Genomic DNA, 27,131 nt, shown 5'->3' with positions numbered 1-27,131 from the left:
CAAAATCGAATCAGTGAATACACCAGAGTTTTAGACATCTTAATTGCTTCGTTCGATGTCTGTCGTCTGTCTGCCTTTTATCTAAACAAAGTAAATTTTTCTAACAACATAGATAGGAGGGTGAATTTCATCTGAAAGTATCGCGGAATGAGTGAGGAAGAGAGTGTCTAGACCACCCTGACACGAGTCAGGGTGGTCTAGACACTCTCTTTGTGTCTAGACCACCCTGACACGAGTCAGGGTGGTCTAGACGCTCTCTTTGGCCAAACACAATACAACACAATTGACGATTTTTGGAAGGGCTCTTTGCGTTCCTTAGGGTCTGTAGTTTATAGTCTGGGCCACGATTTGGACCGGAACGTGTTGTTTACAACCGCAAGTTGTGGATCACTATAGAAAATGCGTGATATGGGAAGAAGACGTATTTTTTCACCTGGAAGACGCAGAGGAGATTCATCTGCAGGTCGGGTTTCTTGGCCAGCTTCTGCAGGGCGACGGAGACGGCGCGACGTTCTTCGAAGTTGAGGAAGCTCTTCTCGCAGTCCTTCGTCGGCACGTGCTGTAAGGGCACTATGAGTGGCGCCCTCTCCAGGCAGGATTGCGTGAAGGATTCCTCGATGACGTCTGAGAATTTTCGATAGTCTATGCATTCTCGACGCAGGGGAGACGCGAATCTGTATAAGATCAAGTGTCAAATGGCATATATATCCAGCACTTCGAATTATTGAAGAAAAATTGGAGAAATTCCCATTCATTCTTGAATTTTGGTGAATAAAATGGTGTCAATTTCTTCCCGTGGCCACCTCGATCAACGTAACTTCCATCCATTGAGATTGAAAATCCCTTAATTCAAAGAGAACCTTCCTCTTGCAGAACAGTTGCCATAACACTTCACAAGGCAGGAGGAAAATCACCTTCTCCGTTATTTAATGTTTCGAAATGAAAAACTTCAAATGGGGAATGGAAAAATTGGGTAAAAACAACAGATTTTACAAATAATAAGAATTTTATTATAAATATTAACATAAATATAAAAATTATTCACAATCTTACATTTATACATACTTTGTACATCGTAACAATTCGGAAATATTTTACAAAAATTTAAACAGGTACTGCAGAAGGTCATAAGTATAATTTACAAATAAATAATTTCAAGATGAATCAAGTATTCCACAGAATAAATATGTACATATATATAAAAAACATTACTTCATCAAAAAATATCTTATATAGTTATATTTAGTTAAGTTGAATCACAGCCATACAGACATTTTGCCAATAAAATAACGGATTATAGAATTTATGTTCTCGACTCCAATTTCATCATATATTTTTATGATAATTTCTGATTTTTTTTCTAGTTGAAATTACAGCCGTTCAATTTAATGTAAAAATTATATGAATAGTGGGAATTTATCACAGATAGACTAGAAATATTGAAATATTACGAAATATTTATTCGCTCACAGCCAGATTTTGTGGATGTAGAAATATAATAAAATAGCAAGAATAAAAAAAATATCACAGATACGCATGATGAAGAGTTCACAGCCGAAATGTATTCAAAATTACCGAATGAAATGATAAGAAAATAATGAAATATTACGCGTTATTCGCTCACAGCCAGATTTTGTAGATGTAGAAATATAATAAAAAAGCAAGAATAAAAAAAATATCACAGATACGCATGATGAAGAGTTCACAGCCGAAATGAAATGATAAGAAAATAATGAAATATTACGCGTTATTCGCTCACAGCCAGATTTTGTAGATGTAGAAATATAATAAAATAGCAAGAATAAAAAAAATATCACAGATACGCATAATGAAGAGTTCACAGCCGAAATGTATTTAAAATTACCGAATGAAATGATAAGAAAATAATGAAATATTACGCGTTATTCGCTCACAGCTTGATTTTGTGGATGTAGAAATATAATAAAATAGCAAGAATAAAAAAAATATCACAGATACGCATGATGAAGAGTTCACAGCCGAAAAGTATTTGAAATTACCGAATGAAATGATAAGAAAATAATGATATATTACGCGTTATTCGCTCACAGCCAGATTTTGTAGATGTAGAAATATAATTAAATTGCAACAATAAAAAAAATATCACAGATACGCATGATGAAGAGTTCACAGCCAAAAAGTATTTGAAATTAACGAATGAAATAATGAGAAAATAATGAAATATTGGGCGTTATACGCTCACAGCCAGATTTTGTCGAAATATATCAAAATAACAAAAATAAAAAAAATATCACAGATACGCATGATTAAGAGTTCACAGCCGAAATGTATTTGAAATTACCGAATGTAAAATATTGCACTGAATTCATGGCAGAAACGATGGAAGACGTTGGACTGCTATCACAGATAAAACAAAATTTGAAAAATATGACACAAAATTAAAATAAAAAAGATAACGAATAAATTAAAAAATATTGCACTTGAGTCTTTGGCTTTCAACTAAAAATAACGGGGACGGAAAACGATTATCACAGATACGCGAAATTAAATGAAATAAATATATGCTATAATATAAAACTAAAAAACGTAGAAAATCAAACGAAAAAAATAACAAACGGAACGGATTTGAATTAATAAAATATCAAAAGAGATAACGAATGAATTTAAAAATATTGCACTTAATTCATGTCAAAAACGATGGAAGACGTTGGACTACTATCACAGATAAGACAAAATAAAAAAAAATATGGCACAAAAAATTAAAAAAAGAGGTAACGAATAAATTAAAAAATATTGCACTTGAGTGATCACAGAAATGGACGGGGACGGAAAACGATTATCACAGATACGCAAAATTAAAAAAAAATATATAAATAAATATATAATATGCTATAAAACGAAGTAGAGAACGGTAGAAAATATCACAGATCCGAAAAATTCAACAAAAATCAATAAAATATACACTAAAACTAAAATAAATGGACTATTGAATAAAAAAGCTAATAAATAAGATATAAATTAATAAAATATTAAAAAGAGCAACGAATCACAGATGAGAGTTTCTAGGTTTTTTGACTAGATTGGTAAGGCAGGGCCTTCAAAAAAATAAGGAACATACGGTAAAGGAACGAAATCTATCACAGAAACTTTGGAAAAATATCACAGCAACAGTTCTTTGGTGTTTTGACTAGATTAGTATTCAAATAAAAAATAAATGTTAAAGCTCAACTATCACAGAAAGGATGAATTTCTTTGGCTTGAAACTTTGGAAAAATATCACAGTATCAGCTCTTTGGTTTTTTGACTAGATGGGAAAGGCAGTGCCTTAAAAAAAATACGGTAAATAGACTATTAAATAAAAAACTAATGAATAAGATATAAATTAATAAAATATTAAAAGGAGTAACGAATCACAGAAAAGAGCTTCTAGGTGTTTTGACTAGATCGGGAAGGCAGGGCCTTCAAAAAAATAAGGAACATACGGTAAAGGAACGAAAAATATCACAGAAACTTTGGAAAAATATCACAGAGACTTTGGAAAAATATCACAGAAACTTTGGAAAAATATCACAGAGACTTTGGAAAAATATCACAGAGACTTCGGAAAAATATCACAGAAACTTTGGAAAAATATCACAGAGACTTTGGAAAAATATCACAGAAACGTTGGAAAAATATCACAGTTGCAGTTCTTTGGTTTTTTGACTAGATTAGTGTCCAAATAAAAAAACATTTGGTGAGGTAGATCTATCACAGAAAGGATGAATTTCTTTGGCTTCAATCTTTGGCGTAGGGACAAAAGTCCATCACAGATAAGGTAAGGTTCTTTGGTTTTTTGACTAGACGGGGTTGGTAGAAGGCTGACCTTCAGTATCACAGACAATATCACAGATAATAAAGAATTATCAGGTCACGAAGTTAAATAAATGGAATACGAACTTTATAGAAACTTCGTGTTTGCAGTTCCGTGAAGTAGATCGTGGGCGAAGGTTTCTGCTAAGCTCCAAAAGTTTAGTCACACTCTCTCTTCCTGCGCAGACTGGATCCAACTGCAACAAGAACCGTCGACAGGAGTGCAAGGAGAAAGTCTTCATAACGCCATTACTAGAAATCGAAAAAAAAAATCACAATCAATACGGATTCACACATGTATGCTCACTGAATTTCATACGCGTTTCGCTGAGTTGTACATCATCAGTTGAACTCGGGAAAAAACTCACCTTATTCGAGCTGCATCGGCTCCTACTTCACGGGGTGTCACCAACACTAAATTCACACACAACAGTAGTTGTAGCATGTTGAACGTGATTACCGACAAATGCCAAAAGCGTGGTTCGTCGTAGTACGTAATACGCTAAGCAACTTGGTCGCATCTGAACTAGCCGAAGGAGACAACTGTTCGTACTGGGGCTGTTTGAGGTTTTCGGGCTGCTTATATGGGCCCCCAGCCCCCACAAATGGTTTTGCGAATCTTAATTGCAATTTGATCGATTCCTCCTAATTCTAGGAATCCCAGGAATCATCCCTATGAGTACCGAGCGCCGAGTACTTAGCCGAACAAAAGGGTGAATCTTCGTAATGACGTGTTCTAGGTAAGGGTACCTGATTACATTGAGGGAGGCTTTTGATACCCGAAATTGGTACGGCTTATCTCGTCTTCGGGATGATGGGGGTTGTAAATCTTCGAGATGTGCAACAATTGTTGGTTATTAGTCGGCGTATTAGTCGATGCAAACTTCTTGGAAGAGTCTCGAATGGTCGTTTGAATAATTCTCATCTTCATGAGAAATAACCTCTTAATTTTCGAAATATTATACAGGGTGGTTTCCTGTCGACAAATAGTGTGGATTTTTCGCATAAATTTTTTTTCGAGCAACCCCCTAAAGATGTCATTTGAAAACCTAATTTTTTCTTTGAAAACCAGAAAACTGACAGGAATGAAATCAAACAGGCATTCTATGTGGATAGAATGGCAATAAGAAAATTTTTGGTGGTGTTTCCTCTGAATAGCGAGAGATGGAAAAAAATCCCTAAAATTCGTTTCGCAAAACTTTTTTCCTTATTCATATTATACCATTGAAAAATCTATTATTGATACTTGATGCCTTTTGCCCAAATGAGGTCTCTTGTAATTTCTTGCCAAAAGTAACGCTTTTTGATAGTATAGTACGTAGGGTGAGTCGTATAGGTTGGAATTATCTTCGAACTGAATTTTTTTAGTAGGAGCATATCCTGTTGGTATGTACAGGGTGGGCAAAATCAGTGATACCTGAACTACAACTTTTTAACCCAACGAGGTAGAGAAAAATGAATGTACCATTCATGTCGTCTTTTTTCGAGAAAATAATAATGCCATCAACTGCTTTCCTCTATCTTCTTTTGTTTTTGAGTTATAGGTCAAAATTTAAATTTGGGCGATTTCAACTTTGGTCATTATCTCCGTTTCTGTTTGTGCTAGGATGTTGAATTGAAGACACAATACAGACACTTTTTTATAATAATCCAGTGGTGTCATATGATTTTTTCCTACAGGTTTATTTGCTGAGCTATAATATAGTGTTTTGTTTTTTTTTATGAAAAAAACAGTTAAGAATGACTTAGAAAGAATCGCCATTTTTTCATCGTTTCAGAAATATATTTTATATCACCCTGAGTCTTTCTAAGTCATTTTAAACTACTGTTCTCATAAGAAAAAATACATCTTTATGTTATAGCTCAGCAAATATACCTGTTGGAAAAAATCATAGTACGCCACTGGATTGCTATCAAAAAAGTGTCTGTATAATGTTTTCATTTCAACATCCTAGCTTAAACAGAAACGGAGATAATGACCAAAGTTGAAATTTTACTTTTGGTCTATAACTCGAAAACAAAAGAAGATAGAGTAATGCAGCCGATGGCATTATTATTTTCTCTAAAAAAGACGACCGTAATGTGTCATGCTTTTTCCTCTATCTCGTTGGGTTGAAAAAGTTGTAATTCAGGTATCACCAATTTTGCCCACCCTGTACATAATGGGAGAATATGACCGATTTTTTTTTGATAGGCTTCTCGTTGCTATGAAATTCACTTCAATTTCTGTCTGATTTCTGGTTCCTAAGGAAAAATTAAAAATTTATCTTCAGATGCTATCTTTGGAGGGCTATACAGGGTAAGTCATTGACTCGTACAACTATTTTAACAGTAGATTCTTGAGGCCAAAAGAAACATTTTTTTCTTGTACCATTTTTTTCCAATTCGGCCCTTATAAAAAGATATAGCCATTCTAAGTTTTCATAATGGGCTGTGCCACCCCTGGAATATCAAAGTGACCTTCAGAATATCTACACATGTGACCATAGACTAATAAAGGATTCTATGCATGTGACCACTGAACTAATAACCCATTATTGGGTTATTAGTTCACTGCATGTGACATTACACATATGTGAATCTTTCAAACAGAGTTGTATTCAGCCAACGTATCCAATTCTCCTAATTTCACAGGTACTTTTTAATTTTTGAACATCAAATTAATCGAAAACCGTTTTTGAGATAGAACTGAAATTATCATTTAATATGGTTTTTCAACACCCTGTATCTTTCAAACCGAGCCCATTCGGAAAAAATGGCTAGGGAAAAAAGTGTTTCTTTTGACCTCAAGAATCTACTGTCAAAATATTTGTAAGTGGAATTGATAACACGTTAGCGAGAGAGTACGCACGTATGCTTTCTTCTGCCTGATTACCGATTTTTCGGAATTGTTTTCTTTTTTTTCCCGGAAGGATCTTGTTTGATCTGAGTAACAAAGTGTATTCGTAGCATTATCGGCCTGCCCGATTCGTTTTCGGGGTGTAATTTGTGGATATTCCGACTTTCTTTGAGCAAACATAAATCGAATATCGGACATTGCTGTTGTCTTTTCTTGTCTGCTGTCTTACCAGTGGCGTCGTGTCGAATCTGAATCACCATGTCTGCCTCCGAAAGTGAGAACAAGTGTGTTCAATGTAAGAGGAAGGTTGTGGAGCCTGTAAGCTGTGTCGAGTGCGGAAACCATTTCCATTTTAGCTGTTCGTATAAGGCAAATGCCGTTGGGCCCGATGGGGTGATCATGTGTTGTAAACCGCCGCAGCTGACATCTGAAACTGATCAACTGTTTGGACGTTTAAGTCAGCTATTCCAAGAGAAATTCGACGGATTCAAAAGGGATATTGAAGAGAAATATCTCGGTAAGATGGTTGAGTTGAGGGAGGAAATTGATATTATGGCTGGTACCCTTGCTGCCCAGGAAGAAAAAATCTCCTCATTGCAGAAAACTGTTGCGGCTCTTGAATCTAATATTCGACCGTCAGAATGTGCTGAAAATACATTTTCTGCCGAAGAATTTTATACTGAGCTTGATGAGCGCAAGCTTCGTGCGAGAAACGTAATGTTTCACGGCGTTCCTGTGGTAAAGTCGACACAGGATTCGAAGAAAGTGGTTCAGGATATTGTATCCAGAGTGTTCTCAGATATTAAAGTTATCAGAACCATGCGTGTTGGCAGTAAAAAGGATGAAGACCAGATGTCTGTTAAGGTCGTTTTGAGGGATTCTGAGGATGCACTCAGGATTTTGCGGAATAAGAATAAGTTTGGGCATATCAGGGTGAAAGCTGATCTCACAGTGAAGCAGCGGAATTATATGTCACAGTTACATCGGGAGTTGGAGGAGAGGAAATCCAATGGTGAAAAGGACATTACAATCCGTTATATTCGAGGTATACCAAAAATTGTTTCCCTCTCAAAAAATCGTCGACCACTTACAAACGAGCGACTGGAGCACTAGCGTCCGATCACTTAAGTATTTACTATCAGAATGTGAGAGGTTTGCGCACCAAGTTCTCCAGTTTTATGCAAAATGTATATGTCTCCTCATACGATGTTGTTCTGATGACTGAAACTTGGTTGGATGGCTCAATTGGTGACCTGGAGCTGCAGCTGAGGGACTATAATATCTACAGAAATGATCGTTCTTCTTTAACCAGCGATAGGGAAAGGGGTGGTGGCTGTCTGGTTGCTGTTCGGAAAAGTTTATCTGTCCAGTGCGTGACGCGGGTGCAAGTGTCCGTGGAAGATTTATTGGTGGTTGTGACGATCGGTTGCCAGAGGTTCTTGTTCGTGACGGCCTATATACCCCCTCGAATGCATGTGTCTTACTATGAGAATCACTGTGCGAACATCGAGGCTGCAGTGGAGGAGTTTGAACCGGACGGAGTATTCATTGTTGGTGACTACAATCTACCATATAGTGTGTGGTCTAGCGGCCAGTCGGGTTTGTCTGTTGAGTCGGGTTTGTGTCAGTGCTCTCGGGTTCTACTTGAGTCCTTTAGTTTTCTCAATCTTCACCAGAACAATTCTGTATTAAATGTCGGGGGTAGAATGTTAGATTTAGTATTTTCTAGTTGTGAATCACTGAGGGTCGATGCGGCGATTGATGTCCTTTCGAAGTTGGACATTCAATATCCAGCGCTAGCTTTTGAAATTCCTACTGGTCAAAACTTTAGGAAAATACAAGAAATTATTGCTTTCAATTTCAAGGCTGCAGATTATGAGGGTCTGAATGAGCGCTTGTCAAGCATAGATTGGTCAGCGGAGCTCGAGGCATCGAACGATTGCGTCGGCTCTCAGGTTGATGTTTTTTACAGTATGTTATATGATGCCATTGATGGTTTTGTTCCAAAGATTGTAATCAGACACTCAGATTTTCCCAAATGGTTTTCGAGGGAACTGAAAGATCTTGTTTTCAGAAAAAAAAATTGCTCACAAAATTTATAAAATATCTAATGCCTGGGATGATTATCTTCAATTTAGTAGCCTCAGGTCACAGTGTGCAAAGATGACTAATGAATGTTATAGCAGTTTTATCAGGGAAACCGAAATATCTATTAAAAAAGATCCTAAAAAATTCTGGAATTTTGTGAATGCCAGAAAAAGGGATAATTGTTTACCCAATGTTATGTTGTACGAGGGCGACGAATGTCGTAACGAGAGCGAGATAGTTGATGCTTTCGCAAGATTTTTCCAATCTACCTATAAGCAGCATAACGACATCATCTCCTGCGACGCCACTGATGCATTTCGTGATAACGATAACACCATTTCTTTCACGATGATTCATGTTGAACAGGTGTTGCAAGGTATCGAATCTCTTGACGTGAACAAGGGTCCCGGACCTGATAACGTTCCGGTTTTGTTTTTAAAGAAGTGCAAGGAATTCATTGCTCTCCCACTTCAAATATTGTTCAATAAGTCCTTAAATGATGGCGTTTTTCCGGATATTTGGAAGACTGGATTCATCAAGCCTATTTTTAAATCGGGATCCAAGGAGGATGTTTCCAATTATAGACCAATAACGATACTCAGCGTGATCCCTAAGTTATTTGAATCAATAATTCATGAGCAAATAAAATCGAGAATATATGATAAAATTATTCCTGAACAGCATGGTTTTTTCCGGGGTAGAAGCGTTGAGACAAATCTTCTGGTTTTCACTCAGTTTGTTCTTGAGGCTTTGGAGGATCACAGACAGGTTGAGGTTGTTTACACTGATCTAGCGAAGGCGTTCGATAGTGTGTCCCATAAAATTCTTGGTAGAAAGCTTAGGATGTTTGGTCTCCATGATAACTTATGTCGGTGGTTGATGTCTTATATCTCAGACAGATACCAAACCGTTAAAGTAGGCGGAACATTATCGTTTTCGATACCGGTAACTTCGGGAGTCCCCCAGGGTAGTCACCTAGGCCCTTTGTTATTTTTGATTTTTATCAATGACCTAAGTCTTGTCATCCGATTTGTTAAGTTCTTGCTCTTTGCGGATGATTTGAAGCTTTTCTTTTCAGTAAAATCGTTATCCGACGTTGAGAGATTGAGATCGGACCTAAAGGCAGTTGAGGATTGGTGTGCTGCCAATTGTCTGGCTATCAACGTTGATAAATGTAAGTTCATGACGATATCCCGTCTGGAGCGCCCCATCATGGTCGATTATTGCATAGGTGGTAAGAATATAGATAGAGTGTTTGTTTTCAAGGATCTGGGTGTTTCATATGATAGCACATTGTCTTTTAGGGCACATATTCAGGCCATTTCTGCGTCATCTCTCAGGACTTTGGGATTCGTTATTAGAAATGCTAGGGACTTCAACGTCGAGACTCTGCAACATCTTTATATATCTTTAGTTAGACCTATGTTGGAGTTCTCATCTGTCGTGTGGTCTCCATACTTATCGATCGATGTTTCTTTGCTGGAGAGGGTTCAGAACAGGTTTCTCAGGTGTGCTGCTGTTAGAATGGGTACTTTCTCGATCTATACTTTCTCAGCTAGTCGAATGCGCGACCGTCTTGGTCTGTCCTCTTTGAGAACGAGGAGGTTTCATGCGGATGTGATATTAATTGCTAAGCTCTTTCAAGGTCTTTTGTACTCCCCTGACTTGTTATCGCAATTCAGTCTGTATGTTCCTCCTAGACCCATCCGAAGGTTTGATTTGTTTCGACTTGCACAGTCGAGGACTAATTATTGTTTAAATTCTCCGGTTTCGAGGATGATGAGAAACGCTAATGTCGTGGACTCCTTAGGAGTTGATATATTTCATGATACCTGATTATGTGAACACAGATGTGAAACGTCTTTCTCATCGTCCGTTAGTTTTCGAAGTTTTCTAACTGTTTTTTCTCGATATTTATTGCGAGAGTGGTATCATTGTGTGACTATTCTTGTGCGCTTTCTGACACTATAAATTTTTTCCCGAGGAGGCTGGTGGTTTTTGAGACAATTTAAGTTTTCGTTCGTTTGTTTACTCTTGTTCCGCACAATATGCCGGTCAACTGTTTGTCGTGTGGCACACCTGGCAGCAGGCATAAACCCGCTGTGCGATGTTTCTCGTGTGTTAGTGAGATACATCTCGCTTGCCTGGGAGTTTCGTCCGACGTGCTCAAGTCCTTCGGGGATGCCGGAGGAATAAAATGGGTTTGTAAGAAGTGCTCGTCGAGTGGGACTGGTTCTGGCAATGTTGATGTAGCTAAAAGGCTCGACAAAATTGTGTCAGATTTGGCTGTTATCACGAGTCAACAGGCAGAATTCATGAAATCGCTCAATTTTTATGGTAGTAAAATAGATGACTTTGAGTCTAAATTGGTTGCATTGGAAAATATGAATATCAAAGTAAATAAATTTGAAAGCCGTGTCCTGGCCTTGGAAGGTGAAAATACTGAGCTTAGGCAGGAGATTAATAAAGTTCAACAGCAATTAAAGTCAAGCAACTTGGACATTATAGGAGTTCCTGAGAGGGTGAATGAGAATGTGTTGAGCATTGTAGAGAAAATTGCACAGAAGCTCGGTGTTCCTGATATAAAGGAATTTATTCAGGGGTGCCACAGAATTCATTTCATGCCAAGGAAAGATAATAAAAGCAGGCCTATAGTAATAGATTTCAAAAACAAGTATTATCGTGATAAATTTTTGCGAGTATACAAGGATAATAAGGGTAGAATTGTGGCTAGCGATCTTGGTTTTGAAGGAGCCGAAAGTACTATTTACGTTAATGAGAGTCTTTCCTTGAATAACCGAAGGCTATTGAACGCAGCAAAGCAATTCTGCAAGGACAATAACTTCAAGTACTGTTGGGTTCAGGATGGAAGGGTCCTGGTAAGGATGAGCGATGCCTCCAAAATCTTTCGCATCTCTGCCGAGGGAGATCTAACCAGACTGCATGGACAATGATTGGTGTAGTTTTTTCTTTGTTTTTATTTGTGAGTAAAAAGTTTTTTTTTTATGGCGACTTCCCTTAGCATGTACTACCAAAATTGTCGAGGTTTACGAACCAAGACGACTGACTTTTTGACATCTTCATTGAACAGTAATGCAGATGTGATATGTGTGACGGAGTCGTGGCTTAAATCAACGGTGGCAACTTCGGAATTTATGTGTGGAAGATACTGTGTTTTTCGTAGGGACTGTTCCGATAATGAAGGTTGCAAGAAGGATGGAGGTGGTGTTTTTGTTGGCGTCTCAAAGCATCTGGATTGTGCCCTGGTTTCCGGTTGTCGTCACTCCACCCGAGTTGAGGACATATGGATCAGGATTGCGCTCAGTGGGTCAAAGAATCTTTTTGTTGGCGTTTGTTATGTCCCACCCGGTATATCTTCGGGTGAATATGCGGGTTATTTTGAGGCAGTGACGGCTCTAATTGACAATCACGGCGGTGGAGACTTCATTCTGGTTGGAGATTTCAACCTTCCAGGTTTTTCTTGGTCTGCGACCGACAGTGGAGATGTGGTTTGCGATATTATACAAGGCGACTCGTACACTGCATTCAGAGACTTCACATCCTACAACGCCCTTAAACAGTTCAACTGCAACCTTAATGCTAATGGTAAGGTTTTGGATTTAATTTTGGCATCTGGTATTGATGTCGTCTCTACGCGAGCAGACTTTCCTTTTGTTGGCGAGGATAGTCATCATCCCGCCTGATGTTTTGATACAGGTCTCACGGGAAAGAAACAAATCTAAAAAATTAAGATCAATGTACAAGTTTTTCAATGCGGATTATTGTGCCATAACCGATGAACTTTTACGCGTGAATTGGAAGGTGTCTTTGGGGGATGATGATGTGAATGTTAACGTGGAGACTTTTTATAATATAGTCAATTGTATAATTGAAAGGTATGTACCAACTAGAGCTGTTAAGGGTGCTGGATTTCCAACATGGTTTTCTCGCGAGACGAGATCACTTGTGGATCAAAAGGCCAAGATTCACAACATATTTAAAAAGTTCCGGAGAGTTGACGATTATAATCAGTTTTCATTTTTGCGTAAGCGCTGTAAAGAGTTAATTCGCAAAGACTACTCGGACTATATTGCACGTGTCGAAAATAATATTGTAAAGAATCCCCGGAATTTCTGGTCATATGTTTCGGACAGTCGAAGTGGTGATAATCTACCTAATCTGATGACTCATAATGGTATCGAGTATGATGGGGCTCAGAATGTTGCGAATGCATTCGGTGAATTTTTCGCAGATGTTTTCGAAGACACATTTAAGCCAGTCATCGACAAATCTAACGTGAGTGATATCTCAACATTATATATATATACAATATATATACAACATTTCGTATAGATTATATTAGTTCAGAGGAAATTCTCGAAAAGGTCAATAACCTGAAGGAAAGTAAGGGTCCAGGTCCGGATTTGATACCGCCGGTATTCATTAAATCATCGTCTGCTGGGCTCGTTTTACCCCTTCATATAATTTTCAATCAGTCCTTGCGTGATGGTGTCTTCCCTGACCGTTGGAAGATAGCGAAGATTACCCCGATACACAAGGGTGGAAAAAATAACGATGTGTCTAATTATCGACCAGTTTCTATTCTGAGCCATTTCGGAAAATTGTTCGAGGCAATTATAACCGACTTTCTATTTAGGTCGTTGAAATCCACGATATGTGTTCGACAGCATGGTTTCTTTAAGGGTAGATCGGTCCTAACGAATTTATCACCCTACATTAATTTTGTATCTCAACATCTGGATCGGAGTACTCAGGTGGATGCCGTTTACACGGATTTTTCCAAGGCTTTCGACAAGGTTCATCACGCGACTCTTCTGAAGGTTTTGTCCGAGTACGGTGTGGGGGGTAATCTGTTAACGTGGATTGGGTCTTATTTGTCTGATCGGTGTCAGTATGTAATTGTAGGCGACGCTCATTCTCCTCCTCGTGTCATAACGTCTGGAGTACCTCAGGGTTCACACTTGGGACCGGTTCTCTTTTTGTTGTACATAAATGATATTTTCAAGTGTTTTAAGCATGTATTGTTCGAACTTTATGCGGATGACCTTAAAATGTACCTGGCGGTGGAGAGTGTGGAGGACGCGCGGAAGTTTCAGGACGATCTTGACAGACTATCTAATTTCTGTGACAATCGCTACCTATCTCTCAATGCTAAAAAGTGTAAACATATTATATTCACCAGGAATTTCAACGTTCTGAGGAGTCCACTCTCGCTGAACGGTTTGATTATCGAGGAAGTAAATACCATTAGGGACCTCGGAATTTTGCTCGACTCGAAGCTTTCATTTCAGCATCATATAGATGATGTTGTTTCCAGGGGTTTTAGAATGCTCGGGTTTATTTTGAGGATTTCACGGCCGTTCAGCAACTCTGAGACCTTGAAAACTCTCTTTTTTTCGTTGGTGCGCAGTATCCTTGAATACGCCACACCGATTTGGACTCCTTTTTACCATAAATATATTGATCGGATAGAGAGAGTCCAAAGAAAGTTCACTAAGACCTTGTATTATAGATTTGGCGGTCGTCAGGTTGAGTGCCCTTACGGCGCTAGACTCAGATTATATAAGATGATAAGCCTGGAGCATAGGAGAATAATTTTTGACCAAACTTTATTGTACCGAATTGTAAATGGCCACTTCGATTTTCCACTGATCAGCGAAATCTTATTCAATGTCTCTGTTTTTTCTGGTCGTCGCAGAAACCTCTTTTTTCTACCTAGAGCACGTACATCTTTGTTTTACCAATCGGTTTTTTTGAGGTTGATGCGATTTTATAACTGGCACCTTCAGAGCGTTGATATATTCAGTACATCATTGTCCGTTCTTAGGAGGAAATTGTATGAATATTTATGTAGGAATTATTGAGTGTAATTTTGCTTTTTTTTCCTTTTGTCGAGATTTTGTAAATATGTAGTTGTTAGGATTAAGTTCAATGTGGATTGTTAGAATTAAGTTCACATAATTTTTTCTAATGTACCTATTATTTGGTGAATCCCTGTAATTGGGTTCTCCTGTTGGGATTCCTGATTGATGAAATAAATAAATAAATAAATAAATTCCATTTCGAGGTTGAGAAGAGATTTGAAGTACCTGATAAGACTGTGATATTTTGGAAACATTTGAGTTGTTGCTCTATTGTCTTCTTTCTGTTTTGATGTATATATTTATATGTATGTATACTTGAATTTACTCTACGTCTACTCTCTTTTGTGTTTTGATGGATTGATTTGTATTTTTTTTCTTAACTAAAAGGTCATGTACCGTTAATAAATAAATGAATGAATGAATGAGTGTCAAAGACTCACCCTGCATATCTATGCAGGATGTTTTTTCGTTATATTATGACTGAGATAAAAATATCAAAACGTTGTTTTTTTACGATATTCTGTACAACAATGGCTCACAAATCAACAGTGTTATCCAAAAACCATTAGAATTTCGTCAGATATTTGAGAGCAGAAAAGATGATAAAAATCTCATCATCATTACATTATGCGCGTTCAAAACGTTCACGAAGAAAACGACTTCAAGACTCTTTCAACGATGAGGATATTAATTATCATCTCCCTCTTACGTTATCTCACAAAAGAATTTCATATAAAGTCTTACAAACAGCGATTTCGTGTGCGCAAAGCGCATTAGAAATGTTCTATTGTGTACATGAAAAGGCTATCAAAAAAACTTCTGAGTAGTTCTTTTTGTGACATCCCAGGGACATCCATATAATAGCCGCCTGCGGCGGACATTGGCTGTTCTATAAAAGTTCTATTCATGTATAAACAGAACATCGCAGTGGATGTTCAATGTCTCGAAATCTCTTACTTTTAACATCTCTGAGATGTTTTTGTGCTCGCTGGGTTATGGTATCAACAAGATGGCGCGCCTCCACACAATTCACTCAATGTGTCAAATATCCTCTACAGGCTATTTGGAGATCGATGGTTGGCGAACAATGGTCCACATCTTTGGCCACCACGTTCTCCCGATTTAACTCCTTTAGAATATTATGTTCGGGGTAGGATAAAAAATATTGTCTACTCAACTCCCCTGACTGATCGAGTCAGAAGTGCGTTCAGGTTTGTTCAGATTTTTAGATTCATAGTTTTGAAACTCAATTTGGTTTTTAAACACTTTTGCAGATCTCTTCCTCCCGATGAAATAAGAAGAGCAACGCACGAAGCATTCCTGAGACGTATAAATAAATGTCTAGAAATTAATGGTCAAAACTTTGAGCATCTTCTCTAGTTATAACTGCGAGAGTTTGCCATGGTTCTCCTAATAGTAACTTGAAGTCGGTTTCAAGAAGGGGTGAAAAATCTACAGCATGGTTCAAATAACAGTTCCTGAAAATTTCATCTTTTTGGCGTGAAGGGAAAAGAAATAGCTGAAAATTCAAGACGAAAAACAGTTTTTTGTGAATAACTCAGAAAATATCCATTTTACGGCAAGGGTGTGATGCATACACTCACATTATTATTTAACGTAGATTCAATATCTGTCATAAAAAAATGGGGTTCTACTTTGAAAAAATTGATTTTTCACGATTTTGTCATCCCTAACTTTGAAAGCGATTTTTTCACCCCCTGTATCATGAATCCCGATTTCGATTTTCAAAGTAGATACATCAATCTTACATCTTGAAAAATCCCAAAAATGAAAATTTTCCATCCAAAAATCTCGAAGTTATTCTTGTTTCAGCGGAGCTCTATTTTCGATTTTTTTTTCGAATTTTCCCGCTCAGAGAGAATTTTCCAACCAAAACTGAAAAATGTTACATCAAAATAACTTGAAATTTTCTAAGGAATCTATTTCTGCAATAAAAAAAATGGTGTTCTAATTTGAAAAACGGAAGTTGACGTCATTTCCGGAAAAACCGGAGGTGCTCATGCCTTGAAAATATTTTAGATTTCATCAGCATCGTGAAATACTTATAAGTGCTGAATTTCATGAAAATACGTTCAGTAGTTTCCCGTATAAATATGGGTGAGCTTCCTCGTGAAAGATCCTGTAGTCTTCCGCACATATCGCCATTTATTACATGTATCGTAGCATTTGATGATTATATTCATCGAATGGTTTCTTGATTGGATGTCTTCAGCATAAACCATATATTTTCCCTATAAGAAATATTCAATTGGGTTAGGATCTGGATATCTGGGAGGTCATAAAAATTACCACAGAATACGTTTAAAGTAATTCATATTTCATCTTCGAGAAAATTTGATTTCTGTCTTTCATTGTTGTTTCAGTAATGAATTAATTACTTCATTTATTATCATCTTCTACACCATCAAGAAAATTCATATTTATTCACGACTTCCACGAAACACCTCAGTCCTGTTTGTGTGAAAAAGTTAATGAATTCAATTTTTCGAACAATGTTCAAATTCAAAAATTCATAAAAAAAGAATTGTAGATGTGACAACTTTTAGTGGTACCACGTATTGAAGCCACATTCACGTTCTTTTTGAAAAGCGAAACAATTATTTTAAATCGAAATTAAAATTGATATTTTCATCCTGAATACTTTAAATGAGGATTAAGGAATCCTGCCCTGGAATATTGAAATTTCGCGTTTTTTTGCGCAACTCGCTTCGCTAATTGCGCAGAAATACGCTCATTACGAAAAATAATGCTTTTTCCAACTGGTTGCACAAATAACTAGTGTGTGCAAGAAAATCGGTCTGAAATCAGAAGAGCGTTCGTCAACTCCATTTAGATTTTGAACCAACGAATGATTGAAGAATAATTGTCAAATTTTGGTCCCAATACTACCAAAAAAAATTTTCAAAATAAAAAAAATAGCAGCTTCTCCTGACATTATGAAAAATGTACAACTACACCATCCATTTCATAAACAATGAAGGACATTACCAATTTTTGCAATTAAACCCAAATATTCGAATCGCACAGTACTTCATTTATATCTCCCCTTTTATTTTGTAATTCTTGATACACCCGTCATTCCATACTTACAATGGGACATCCAGTGCACAAATATATAACAAAAATATGAAATGATGAAATAAAATTATTAAAATGATTCGTTTTCACTATATTTTGATTATCAATTATTCGACATTGTTTCATTACAGATTCTGCCTTGATTATCTAGTTCCTGGAACATGTAAAAGATATAAACATGCTTCATGGCGGCAATACTGCTCTGCATATAGCAGTTGAAAGGCAAATGAAAGACGTGGTGGACTATATTACTGGAAGGAAGCCACAAATAAATAAGAAGTACACCTTTGCATGAAGCGGTTAAATGTGAAAGAGTGGACATAACAAAAATTCTACTGGACAATGGGGCAGACATCGAGGCTAGAGATAGAACAGGACAAACAGCACTGCATTGGGCCCTCGGATATACTAACCCTTTTGATCAAGTTAGGACTTTGATCATAAATGGTGCAGATGTGAATTCCATGGACGAATATGCAAGAACCCCACTACATACTCTTTGTTCTAAAGGATTGCGCATAAACTTTGATACTTTTGAGCTTCTTCTACAGAAAGTTTCCGATATAAACGCAGGAGATATAAAGGGAGCTTCCCCATTGCATAAGTTGATGAGATTCTTACAGATAGATTCAGCATCTGAGAAGGAAAAATTGATTGATCTATTCTTGCGATATGGCGGCAATTTAAACAGACAAGATAATTTCTCTGATAGCGTATTACATGCTGCGGCTTTCTACAATCATTCTGTGTCTTTTTTGAGGTTCCTGATAAAGAAAGGAGCAGATACATCCATTCGGAATGGATTGGGCGAAACATTCATAAATTGCATGATTCGCAGTAGCCGTTCTAAAGTTGAGGAGCTAGTGAAATGTTTGCTTGTTGAGGAGTGCAGAAAAAATTTTGAATTCCATGATCATCTGTTGGATTCTATCCGAACAGATAAGGAAATTTTCGAATTCGCGATGTCGTGTAAGAAAGAATTAAGCAGTCTCAAGAATGAACTCATGAAAAAGGATGACAGGTTGACGTTATTCACTGTGATGACCGTGGATGAGAGGGTTTTAGCGAGGTGTTTATATGATGACTCTTCTCGAATCCGAGAAACAGCTGTAGAAACGAAAAGATTTCCAATTTATGGCATGGATTTGAAATAAACTTATGAAATTGGTTTGCAGAGGTTTAACGCAGAAATTTCAGTATGCAATTTCTTAAAAGAAACAAGTAATGGAATTTTGGATAATGATTCCATTGATGAAGTACTGAAATTTCTGTCAACTGAGGAAATGAGTTTATTACAGTAAGAAAATAGCTTTGTTTGGTTTTAAACAGAATGATAAAGTGTTATCAATTATTAATATAGGTATCTTATGAGCAATTCTCGATACCGTGAGATGATAGAATAAAAATGAAATCTTCTTCAACTTATGTTATTTTTATATTCGTTTATAAAATACGAATTCTATGCCTCAAATGTCAAGTACCTGAGAATTATTTCTCGGTTTTTCAAGTACTGACAAAGAATTATTTCCTCTTGTTCAGAATATAGTATAACTGCTACGATATATTCCGAAATCTTGTTACTATCTTGTTACACATCGAAATTTGCTCAACTGTATATTTTGTTTAGGTCGATTTGTGAAGTATTGAGTTTTGTATTATAGAATTTTATTTTCTGTGATTTTTTAAATTATCTTTTTTGTTTTATATATTGAAAAAATTATCGGTCACTGTTAAAAATTGAGCGAAGCCCCCCTCCGACCTCTCTCTAGTCGACGCTACTGACCAGCTCCGGTGGCCACGTATGGTACCCCGATTCGGCGGTACGGTGCGCTGGTTGAACGACGCAGCGGCCCCACTTTCAGTGTTTTTCAGGAGTGAAAAACCACACATTTACATATTTTTCTTAAGATTCTCTTTGTTAGCTCTGTAGAAGTAACGTCTCTTAGCTTTCATAGTGCTTTTCTAACCCCTCATTTTCACGCTCGCCTCTTCTAATTGTTAATTTTCAAGTCATCTCGCATCAATCCTGGTGCTAAATTGTTCATCCCATAAGGTAACGTACTCTCAGACTGCTCAACATCATACATTACACCATTTTCATGATAATTTCATTGTACTGAAATTAGTCCACGTGCAAGAGATTCGGAATCTAGAAATAGATTCCGAATCCTTGCGAGCACTGCTCAATTGAAATGTCTACTCAACTCAAATCGAACTATTGTCTTCTCAAAACTATATATTTTATTATATTTCATAATTTATATAGATTTTCAGACTTCTCTAGATCATCTCACATGAAAATGGGTATGTAGCACCAGGATTGAAACTTCTCAAGTTCATCTCTATAAAATTGATATCTGATTTCCTGTCTTCTCGTAACACTCTTTATTATTAGAATCAGTTTTATCAGTTTATAACAACTCGTATGATCACCTCTTATACATATGACTAATTCATGGTGTTGAGTTTCAGATGAATGAATCCTCATATTCTCCAGGGTGGACCCTGGATGTAGCTGTTTTCCTCAGAACAGGATATGAACACCTCAAGTTTCGTCAAGCGATCAGTGATAATGCTCGATACACCTCGACCTAGGCTCCACCCTGGAAAGTCTGCTCGAACACTTATGTCTACTCACTTGGTATGGTCTACTCTTTATAATATGTACTCTCATTGTTTCTCTTCTATATTCATTCATCGGACTCAACATGCATGTTAGTTTTCTCAGCCTTCAGCACATCTCAAAATCTACGATTAGAGATTTATTCAACTCAGTACTCTCATGACTTCTCTTAATTTATCAATTGTTTCTTCTATTTTTCTTATGAACGTTCTAATCGTGCTTACTTGTAAGCAGTTCGTCTCTGTAAATGCTGAATTCATTGATAAATTTTTGCACTCTTCAAGATTATCTCAATGTATATGAATTATACTAAGTTCTTCTCATATTAATTATGATTGTCCTTTTCATTTAATTAATTATTATCGAACTTCTCATCTAATTAGAATTTATCGCCCTTTTCATATTATTTTTAATATTCTAGTGCTTCTCAAATTCATTAATTCTGTGCTTCTCATTTAACTTGTGCTACTCTTGTTCTGCTCATACTTACATTAACATTATTGATCAACTCAAATTTAATGTATCGATTTCTCGTTGATGATCAGACTTAGACATTGCAGTTTCACCTCGGGCCTATTTCTCTGTACTCTCGCGTCTTCTCTTTAAAATTCAATATGCTAACCTTCGCGTTTTCTGATAGAAAAAGAAGGCTCTCGCAATCAATTTTCAATTGATTGCCCTATCACTGTGTAACCGTTGTGTTGATATTGGATTTATTGAACTCCTCAACGTCTAAGTCTGACATCAAGTGACTTCTCATTTGAACTGCTCTGGACCATCTCTTGTTTTTAATTGGATATTGTCTCTCTGAGTTTATAGATGTGGTTAATATTAGTTGCTTTTTACTGTATTAGCTTCATGCAGGTGACATATTCATTTTATGGTTGTGAATGATACTTAATAAATGTTTTTATACCATCTCCAACTCAATTATTTTTTCATACAGTCCACTACTCTTTAATTAAAAATCATAACACCCTCGATTTTTTAACAGTCACTGAGTGAATATTTTCTTATTTTATCTAATATTGCCTTTTTTCCAACATATACCATCAGTTACCGCACTCTTCAAATTATTTTCAATAAATTATTCCTTAAACATACTTGCCGAGTGTGGTAATGTTGAAAATCAGTCATTATTTAATCGTGAACTCGGTCCTGAATATTACATTTCACAAGAGACAATGCAGAATGTTAGGATTTCGTAGTCTTCAACGTCGGTCAACAGGACTCGTTGATGTGTTCAGACCGAAATTCAATCGCTATCAACAGATGTTATAGTTTTGTTTAGATTATCATTGAGTTCATTCGAAAATGAAAAAATCCAATATTTTCAGTTTCGTCATACGAAATATGTCAATCTGTGAATAATAAATTTTTTCAAACCACACTCGTTTTATTGAATGGAGGTACCCAATAGCCGAAATGTAGAAATAGTGTTTGCGGCTGTGGCCACAAATACCGCTGTGGTAAGCGGTATGCGCATTTTAATCTGTCTGAAAAATCGCCACGTCCGAGGCGAACTGCGGGGGCCGAAGCACCGAGCCACATGAGCCGAAAGAACAGTAAAGCAGCGTTCTCATGGAGCTAAAAATAGAAAACGTGGCAAGCTTTCTATTTTGCTTTCGAAATCATTGCGCGTAGAGTGGTGACAAACTGTCGCTCGACTAGATAAATACAAATATGGCGAAATCGTTGAAAATTGTGCAATTTTGAGTAGTGTTTTTTATGCCATTTTATCAGAAGCCCTGCGCAGGGCCGCGCCGCCCTCAGGGGCAGGATGGGCAGGGCCCAGGGGCGCCGAGTTTTTAGGGCCGCCACGGGCAACCCGGTCTCATTACATCAACGTGTCTGTCTTGAATCATATTTCAGAAAAACATTTCGCACTATACTTATACAATCCGAAAATTACTTTTTTTCTGATCGATCCAATATTGAGCTATATCGCCTTAGTTACCATGTGTCATAACACACTCATATTTCCCTAGGGAAATATGGAATGTCAGTTCATATTTCCCTAGGGAAATATGGAATGTCAAATCATATTTCTTTCAAAACGTCAAATCATATTTTATTTCTTTATTTAGTAACAAAATGGAAACTGCAATTGTTGAAATTTCCACTGAAAGTTTTTCCACCAGATACAAAGGAAGAAGAAATATCTTGTTCATAATTATTCGTCGACGAGACTACAGTTTTCTTGAGAACATTCCGTGCAGCAGCAGTCTCGGACGATTCTCCCAAAACGGTCTTCAAAGACTGTGATGCTGCAGATGGCTCTCCCTCCACACCTGCTATCATCTTCGCTACCTTATTTTTGTGCAGCATACTGTCAGCCAGATAGCCTTCTGCAACAGACGAACTTTTCCAACCACCATGTCTCTTGAGTGTTGTCATTGAGGCTCCCGCATCGGCAACCAAAGTCACGGATGTTCGTCTTCCACAATGGCCTGTATACATTTTCGGATTATCTAATCCCAACCATTCAGCAACCTTACTCGGAATTTTTCCGAAGGTATTTTTGCCGACAGGCTGAGGAGTACACTTCTTATCTCTATAAGCTACGAAGAACCTAAGAACGCCTTGCGGACGCAACGCCGAATACTCCCGCACCAAACGAGCAGCACCCAGATCTTCTTCATCAATTATAGTGAATATTCTGTTTATATCATTCTTAGTTTTTGAGACTTTAATTATGATTACCGACCCACGATCTTCGATATCTGAAGATAGCATATTCACCAGCTCTTGTGTTCTGCAGGCGCCAAAGATTTCCATTATTAAAACAACCTTCAAAATTGTGAATGTAAAAATCTTATAAACAGAGGAAATCAAAATTAAACTTTTACCTTATACATCAAAAAAACGTCATTAGGAGCTTCACTCAAGAATATCTTGAGCTGCTCCCGGGACAACACTGCTGATTTTTTAGGAACGTATCCTTTATTTTTGTTCTTAACAAATGCTTCGACTTCATCGAATAATTTGACATCAGTTTTTTCCTTCAAATGTAGCATTGATCTTAACATCGATAGTTTCGGCCATAACGTGTTTGGTGAATATTTCTGCGACTGGGGATCGAATGAATTAATCATACATCAAGAATAACAAGAATCAGAGCAACATACCAAATCTTGGAAATATGCTAACAAAATATTATCGCTCACACCGTTCACCAAATTTTTTCTTTTCCACTCCTGAAAGCAATCGTACTCTCTACTGTAGGCAGCTTGAGATTTGGCCGGAACCAAAGATTCACGGGCTTTTGCCGATTGAGTTTCGACGTAGTTCGACATTATTTCAATAATTTTATTTCTGACAAGACGTCAAAATGAAACCAGTCAACCATGATTTTCAGAAACATGGCCCATAGCAACGTTAAAAATTTAATTATTACAAAAATATACAATCTAACAATGATTTCCCCATAACAGATTATTTCAATCAGAAAAAAACTATTGATTACACCACGGGAAATATGAATATATTTCCCTCGGTTGTCTATACATCCCTCGGGCTCCGCCCTCGGGATGTAACTTTGACAACCTCGGGAAATATACTGTTCATATTTCCCTAGTTGTAATAATAGCTATATTAATAATTACCTAATGCATGAATATGAATCTCGAAAACTATTAGCCCCTCGCTTATTTCTATAGAATAAGAATATGGAAACTTTGTTGTATCTTGCAACCCCTCGGAAAACAACGCTGTGATTGAATTGGAGAATTGAAAATAAAAATTATTTCTGCAATATAAAAGAAGCCGACCGTCGGCCTTGAAACCAAAAACGATGGGTAATGGGCTATCGCTCATAAAAATTATGCCGACCAGCGTGCTGAGTTATATCGTAGATAAGTTGTAATAAAAATTGATCAAAATAGACGAGGAAAAAACCTTTCAGCAAGTTGTTCAGAAGGCGAAGTTGAAAAACCTCAACAAGTTCAAACACCGCCAAGTCCAAAAGCACTCGAAACAACCACTATTTCGTGTTCGAGTAAAAGCGAGTCTCAGATAAACAAAGAAGACGAATTCATAACTGTAAAGAACAGAAGAGCTGAACGAAATAATAAAAGCATTGTTGGAAGTGGAAAACCCGATGGTATGTCAATAAAGGGAGCCCTCAAGTATGGATATCTTCGCGTCTGTAAACTTGACCCCAAACCTGAAACCGGAGGCTTTGGTTGAACATCTAAACACCAATGGTTCCAATGGCATAATATGTGAAAAATTGGAATCCAAGAGACTAGAAGAATATTCCTCTTTCAAGTTAACAGTACCTGCTCAGAATTTCGAAGAAATCAAGAACCCTGCCTTATGGCCCGAAAGTAGTAGAATTAATCATTTTTTATTCCATCTCACCAGGAGCAAATCATCAAATCCAAAAAAGAAATAATAATTCTTCATCAAAATGTTTAATCTTTGAGAAATTGTATTTTGAGGTTAGAACAATTAGTAAATAATAATAAAGCATGCTTCGTAGCCGTCACAGAGCACTTTCGAAGTACTGCAGAACTGGAGGCACTTTCAATCGATGGTTTCAAGTTAGCATCTAAATACTGTAGGCCGATTGACTGCCATGGTGGATGCGCAATTTATTGTAGAAATGGAATTGTGTACAAAGAAAGCTCTGATTTCGTGAATTTCAGCATCCCGTACGTTTTTGAATGTTCTGCGATTGGAACAACTATAAATACTGTACAGTATACAATAATTTGTGTATATAGACCAAATATTATAGTTATCCCAGATGTGATGTCAATGTGTTTTTTGAAAAAATTTAGGATCTTCTAGAGAAACTCAGTAATTCTAATAGTCAATATATAATAGCTGGAGACTTTAATGTGAATATACTTGTCAACACCTCTGAAACTCAGAAATTTCTATCAATTCTTGAAGGCTTTGGCGCAAATCTTTCAGTTCATGAACCAACCCGAATAACATCACACTCAGCTACTTGTCTCGACAATTTTAAAACATAACATAATTGTGATGCTATTGTTGTTCCATCGCATTTATCAGACCATACAGCCCAGTTATTGTCTTTTCCTGTTGGCGAAGCTGATTTTGAATCCGTCTCAAAGCAAATTCGTCTGATAAACGAATCGACTATGAAGGACTTTCTGGAACGTTTGTCTGTCGAAAATTGGGACGATCTTTCCGTCTTCTTGAACATTGTTGACATTGATCTTATGTGGAATATGTTTTTCGATAGTTATAAGGCAATATTCGATGCTTCATTTCCGCTTATCATAGTGAAGGATGGGTCATCGCGGGAGAAATATGTTGACAAATCACCTGAAGTAAAAGAGCTCAGAAATCGATTGGACTGTTTATATACCATTTGTCAATCACACCCAGAATTCAACAGTCTTTACCACAGATACACAAAGAAATTATATGACGAGTGTATCAAATCGAATAAGAAAAAATTCTTGCGTGAAAGAATCTCCAATGCCAAAAACAAATCCAAGGTAGTTTGGAAAACGATCAACCGAGTAACTGGCAAAAAAAATAGGAATGATTCTGAGAAGCTAAGGTCTGATGAACCACAAGCACTTGCTAATGCTTTCAACAAGCACTTTGTTAATATGCCTGCCTCCCTCGGGGCTCTGAGTTCTGCTCACTATCCCAATGATTCAGAGACCAGACCTCTTCGCTTCAGTGGAGAATCTTTTTTCCTTTTTGAAATAGCAGCAGATGAAGTAATCAGGACTGCGAAGGCTATGGAAAGCAAGGGTTCTTCTGGATATGATGGAATACCTATGACAGTTATCAAAAGGTCTATCGAAGTTGTTGCGAGACTGGTAGCTCATATAATGTATATGGCATTCAAAGAGGGAGTCTTCCCGGAGTCTCTCAAGATAGCTGTTGTGAAACCATTCTCTAAGAAGGAGAATAGAGATGATCCTGATAATTATCGTCCGATAAGTCTGCTTACTACGTTTTCAAAATTATTTGAGAAGAGAAGTTATTCAACGGAGCTAACAAAGAGAGTCCTAAGAAAAATATGTGTGAATGTGTAGGTTTTTCACTTCTGAAAAACACGGAAAGTGGGGCCGCTGCGTCGTTCAACCAGCGCACCGCAGAATCGTGGTACCATACGTGGCCACCGGAGCTGGTCAGGAGCGTAGACTAGAGAGAGGTCGGAGGGGGGCTTCGCTCAATTTTCAACACTCCGCAATCACAGTTCGGTGAATCCCTGACACCGATCCTGTGAAGGTGGGCTGGAGTGAGGCAGTGTCCCGATTTTAAGCGTAAGACAGTAACAAGGAATCGTCTGGGTTTATCAATTTTGGAAAACCATGGGGAGAGGGGAAAATTATTGTGATTAACATAAAGGGAATATATTCTACCTCTGGAAATACACGACCTTAAGAAATCCTCAATCCATGATTCTCTAATGTCGCTCTTAATTCTAGGCCAAAGAGTTTGGGGGCCCCCTGGGATGTGGGGTGCCGTATCTGCATAACGACCCTGATTGGCTACTCTGTCCGCCACATCATTGGCGTGGATGTATGAATGACTGGGAACCCATATGCAGCTAACTGCACAACCTGTCGAATTGGCCACATATAGGGTGTTTCTGACTCTCATTGAGATTATGTCGACACTAGAGTCAAATTTATTGGATTTTAAGGCTTCCAATGCACTGAGTGAATCTGACACCACCAACAGCCTTCTTAGCATTCTTTCCAACGCCTCCGAGACCGCTCTTCCGATAGCATAGAGTTCAGCATCAAATATGGACCAGTGGTCCGGCAAC

At 37.4% G+C, this 27,131-nt stretch overlaps 1 protein-coding gene across 1 annotated transcript; it reads left to right on the top strand.

The window, feature by feature from the left end:
- The first annotated feature begins 7,887 nt into the window (after nt 1-7,887).
- On the top strand, nt 7,888-14,883 carry LOC123322520. Its single transcript, XM_044910458.1, has 3 exons — nt 7,888-8,287; nt 9,837-10,586; nt 14,834-14,883. Exons 1-3 carry the CDS (start codon nt 7,888-7,890, stop codon nt 14,881-14,883), a joined length of 1,200 nt encoding a protein of 399 aa, XP_044766393.1.
- The last annotated feature ends 12,248 nt before the right edge of the window (nt 14,884-27,131 follow it).

Source organism: Coccinella septempunctata (genome assembly GCF_907165205.1).
Source record: "Coccinella septempunctata chromosome X unlocalized genomic scaffold, icCocSept1.1 SUPER_X_unloc_1, whole genome shotgun sequence".
Taxonomy (NCBI): Eukaryota; Metazoa; Arthropoda; class Insecta; order Coleoptera; family Coccinellidae; genus Coccinella; species Coccinella septempunctata.
The sequence above is the reverse complement of the archived record's forward strand: the minus strand, read 5'-3'. Positions and strand labels throughout refer to the sequence as shown.

What these genes read in the sequence shown, in the direction of transcription:
- LOC123322520 (XM_044910458.1), top strand. Translation starts at nt 7,888, where the DNA reads ATGACTGAAACTTGGTTGGATGGCTCAATTGGTGACCTGGAGCTGCAG. An exon ending in GGGTTTGTCTGTTGAGTCGG is followed by an intron (nt 8,288 to 9,836) that starts GTTTGTGTCAGT and finishes TTTTCTTTTCAG; the next exon opens with TAAAATCGTTATCCGACGTT. An exon ending in AGGAGTTGATATATTTCATG is followed by an intron (nt 10,587 to 14,833) that starts ATACCTGATTAT and finishes ATAAATAAATAA; the next exon opens with ATTCCATTTCGAGGTTGAGA.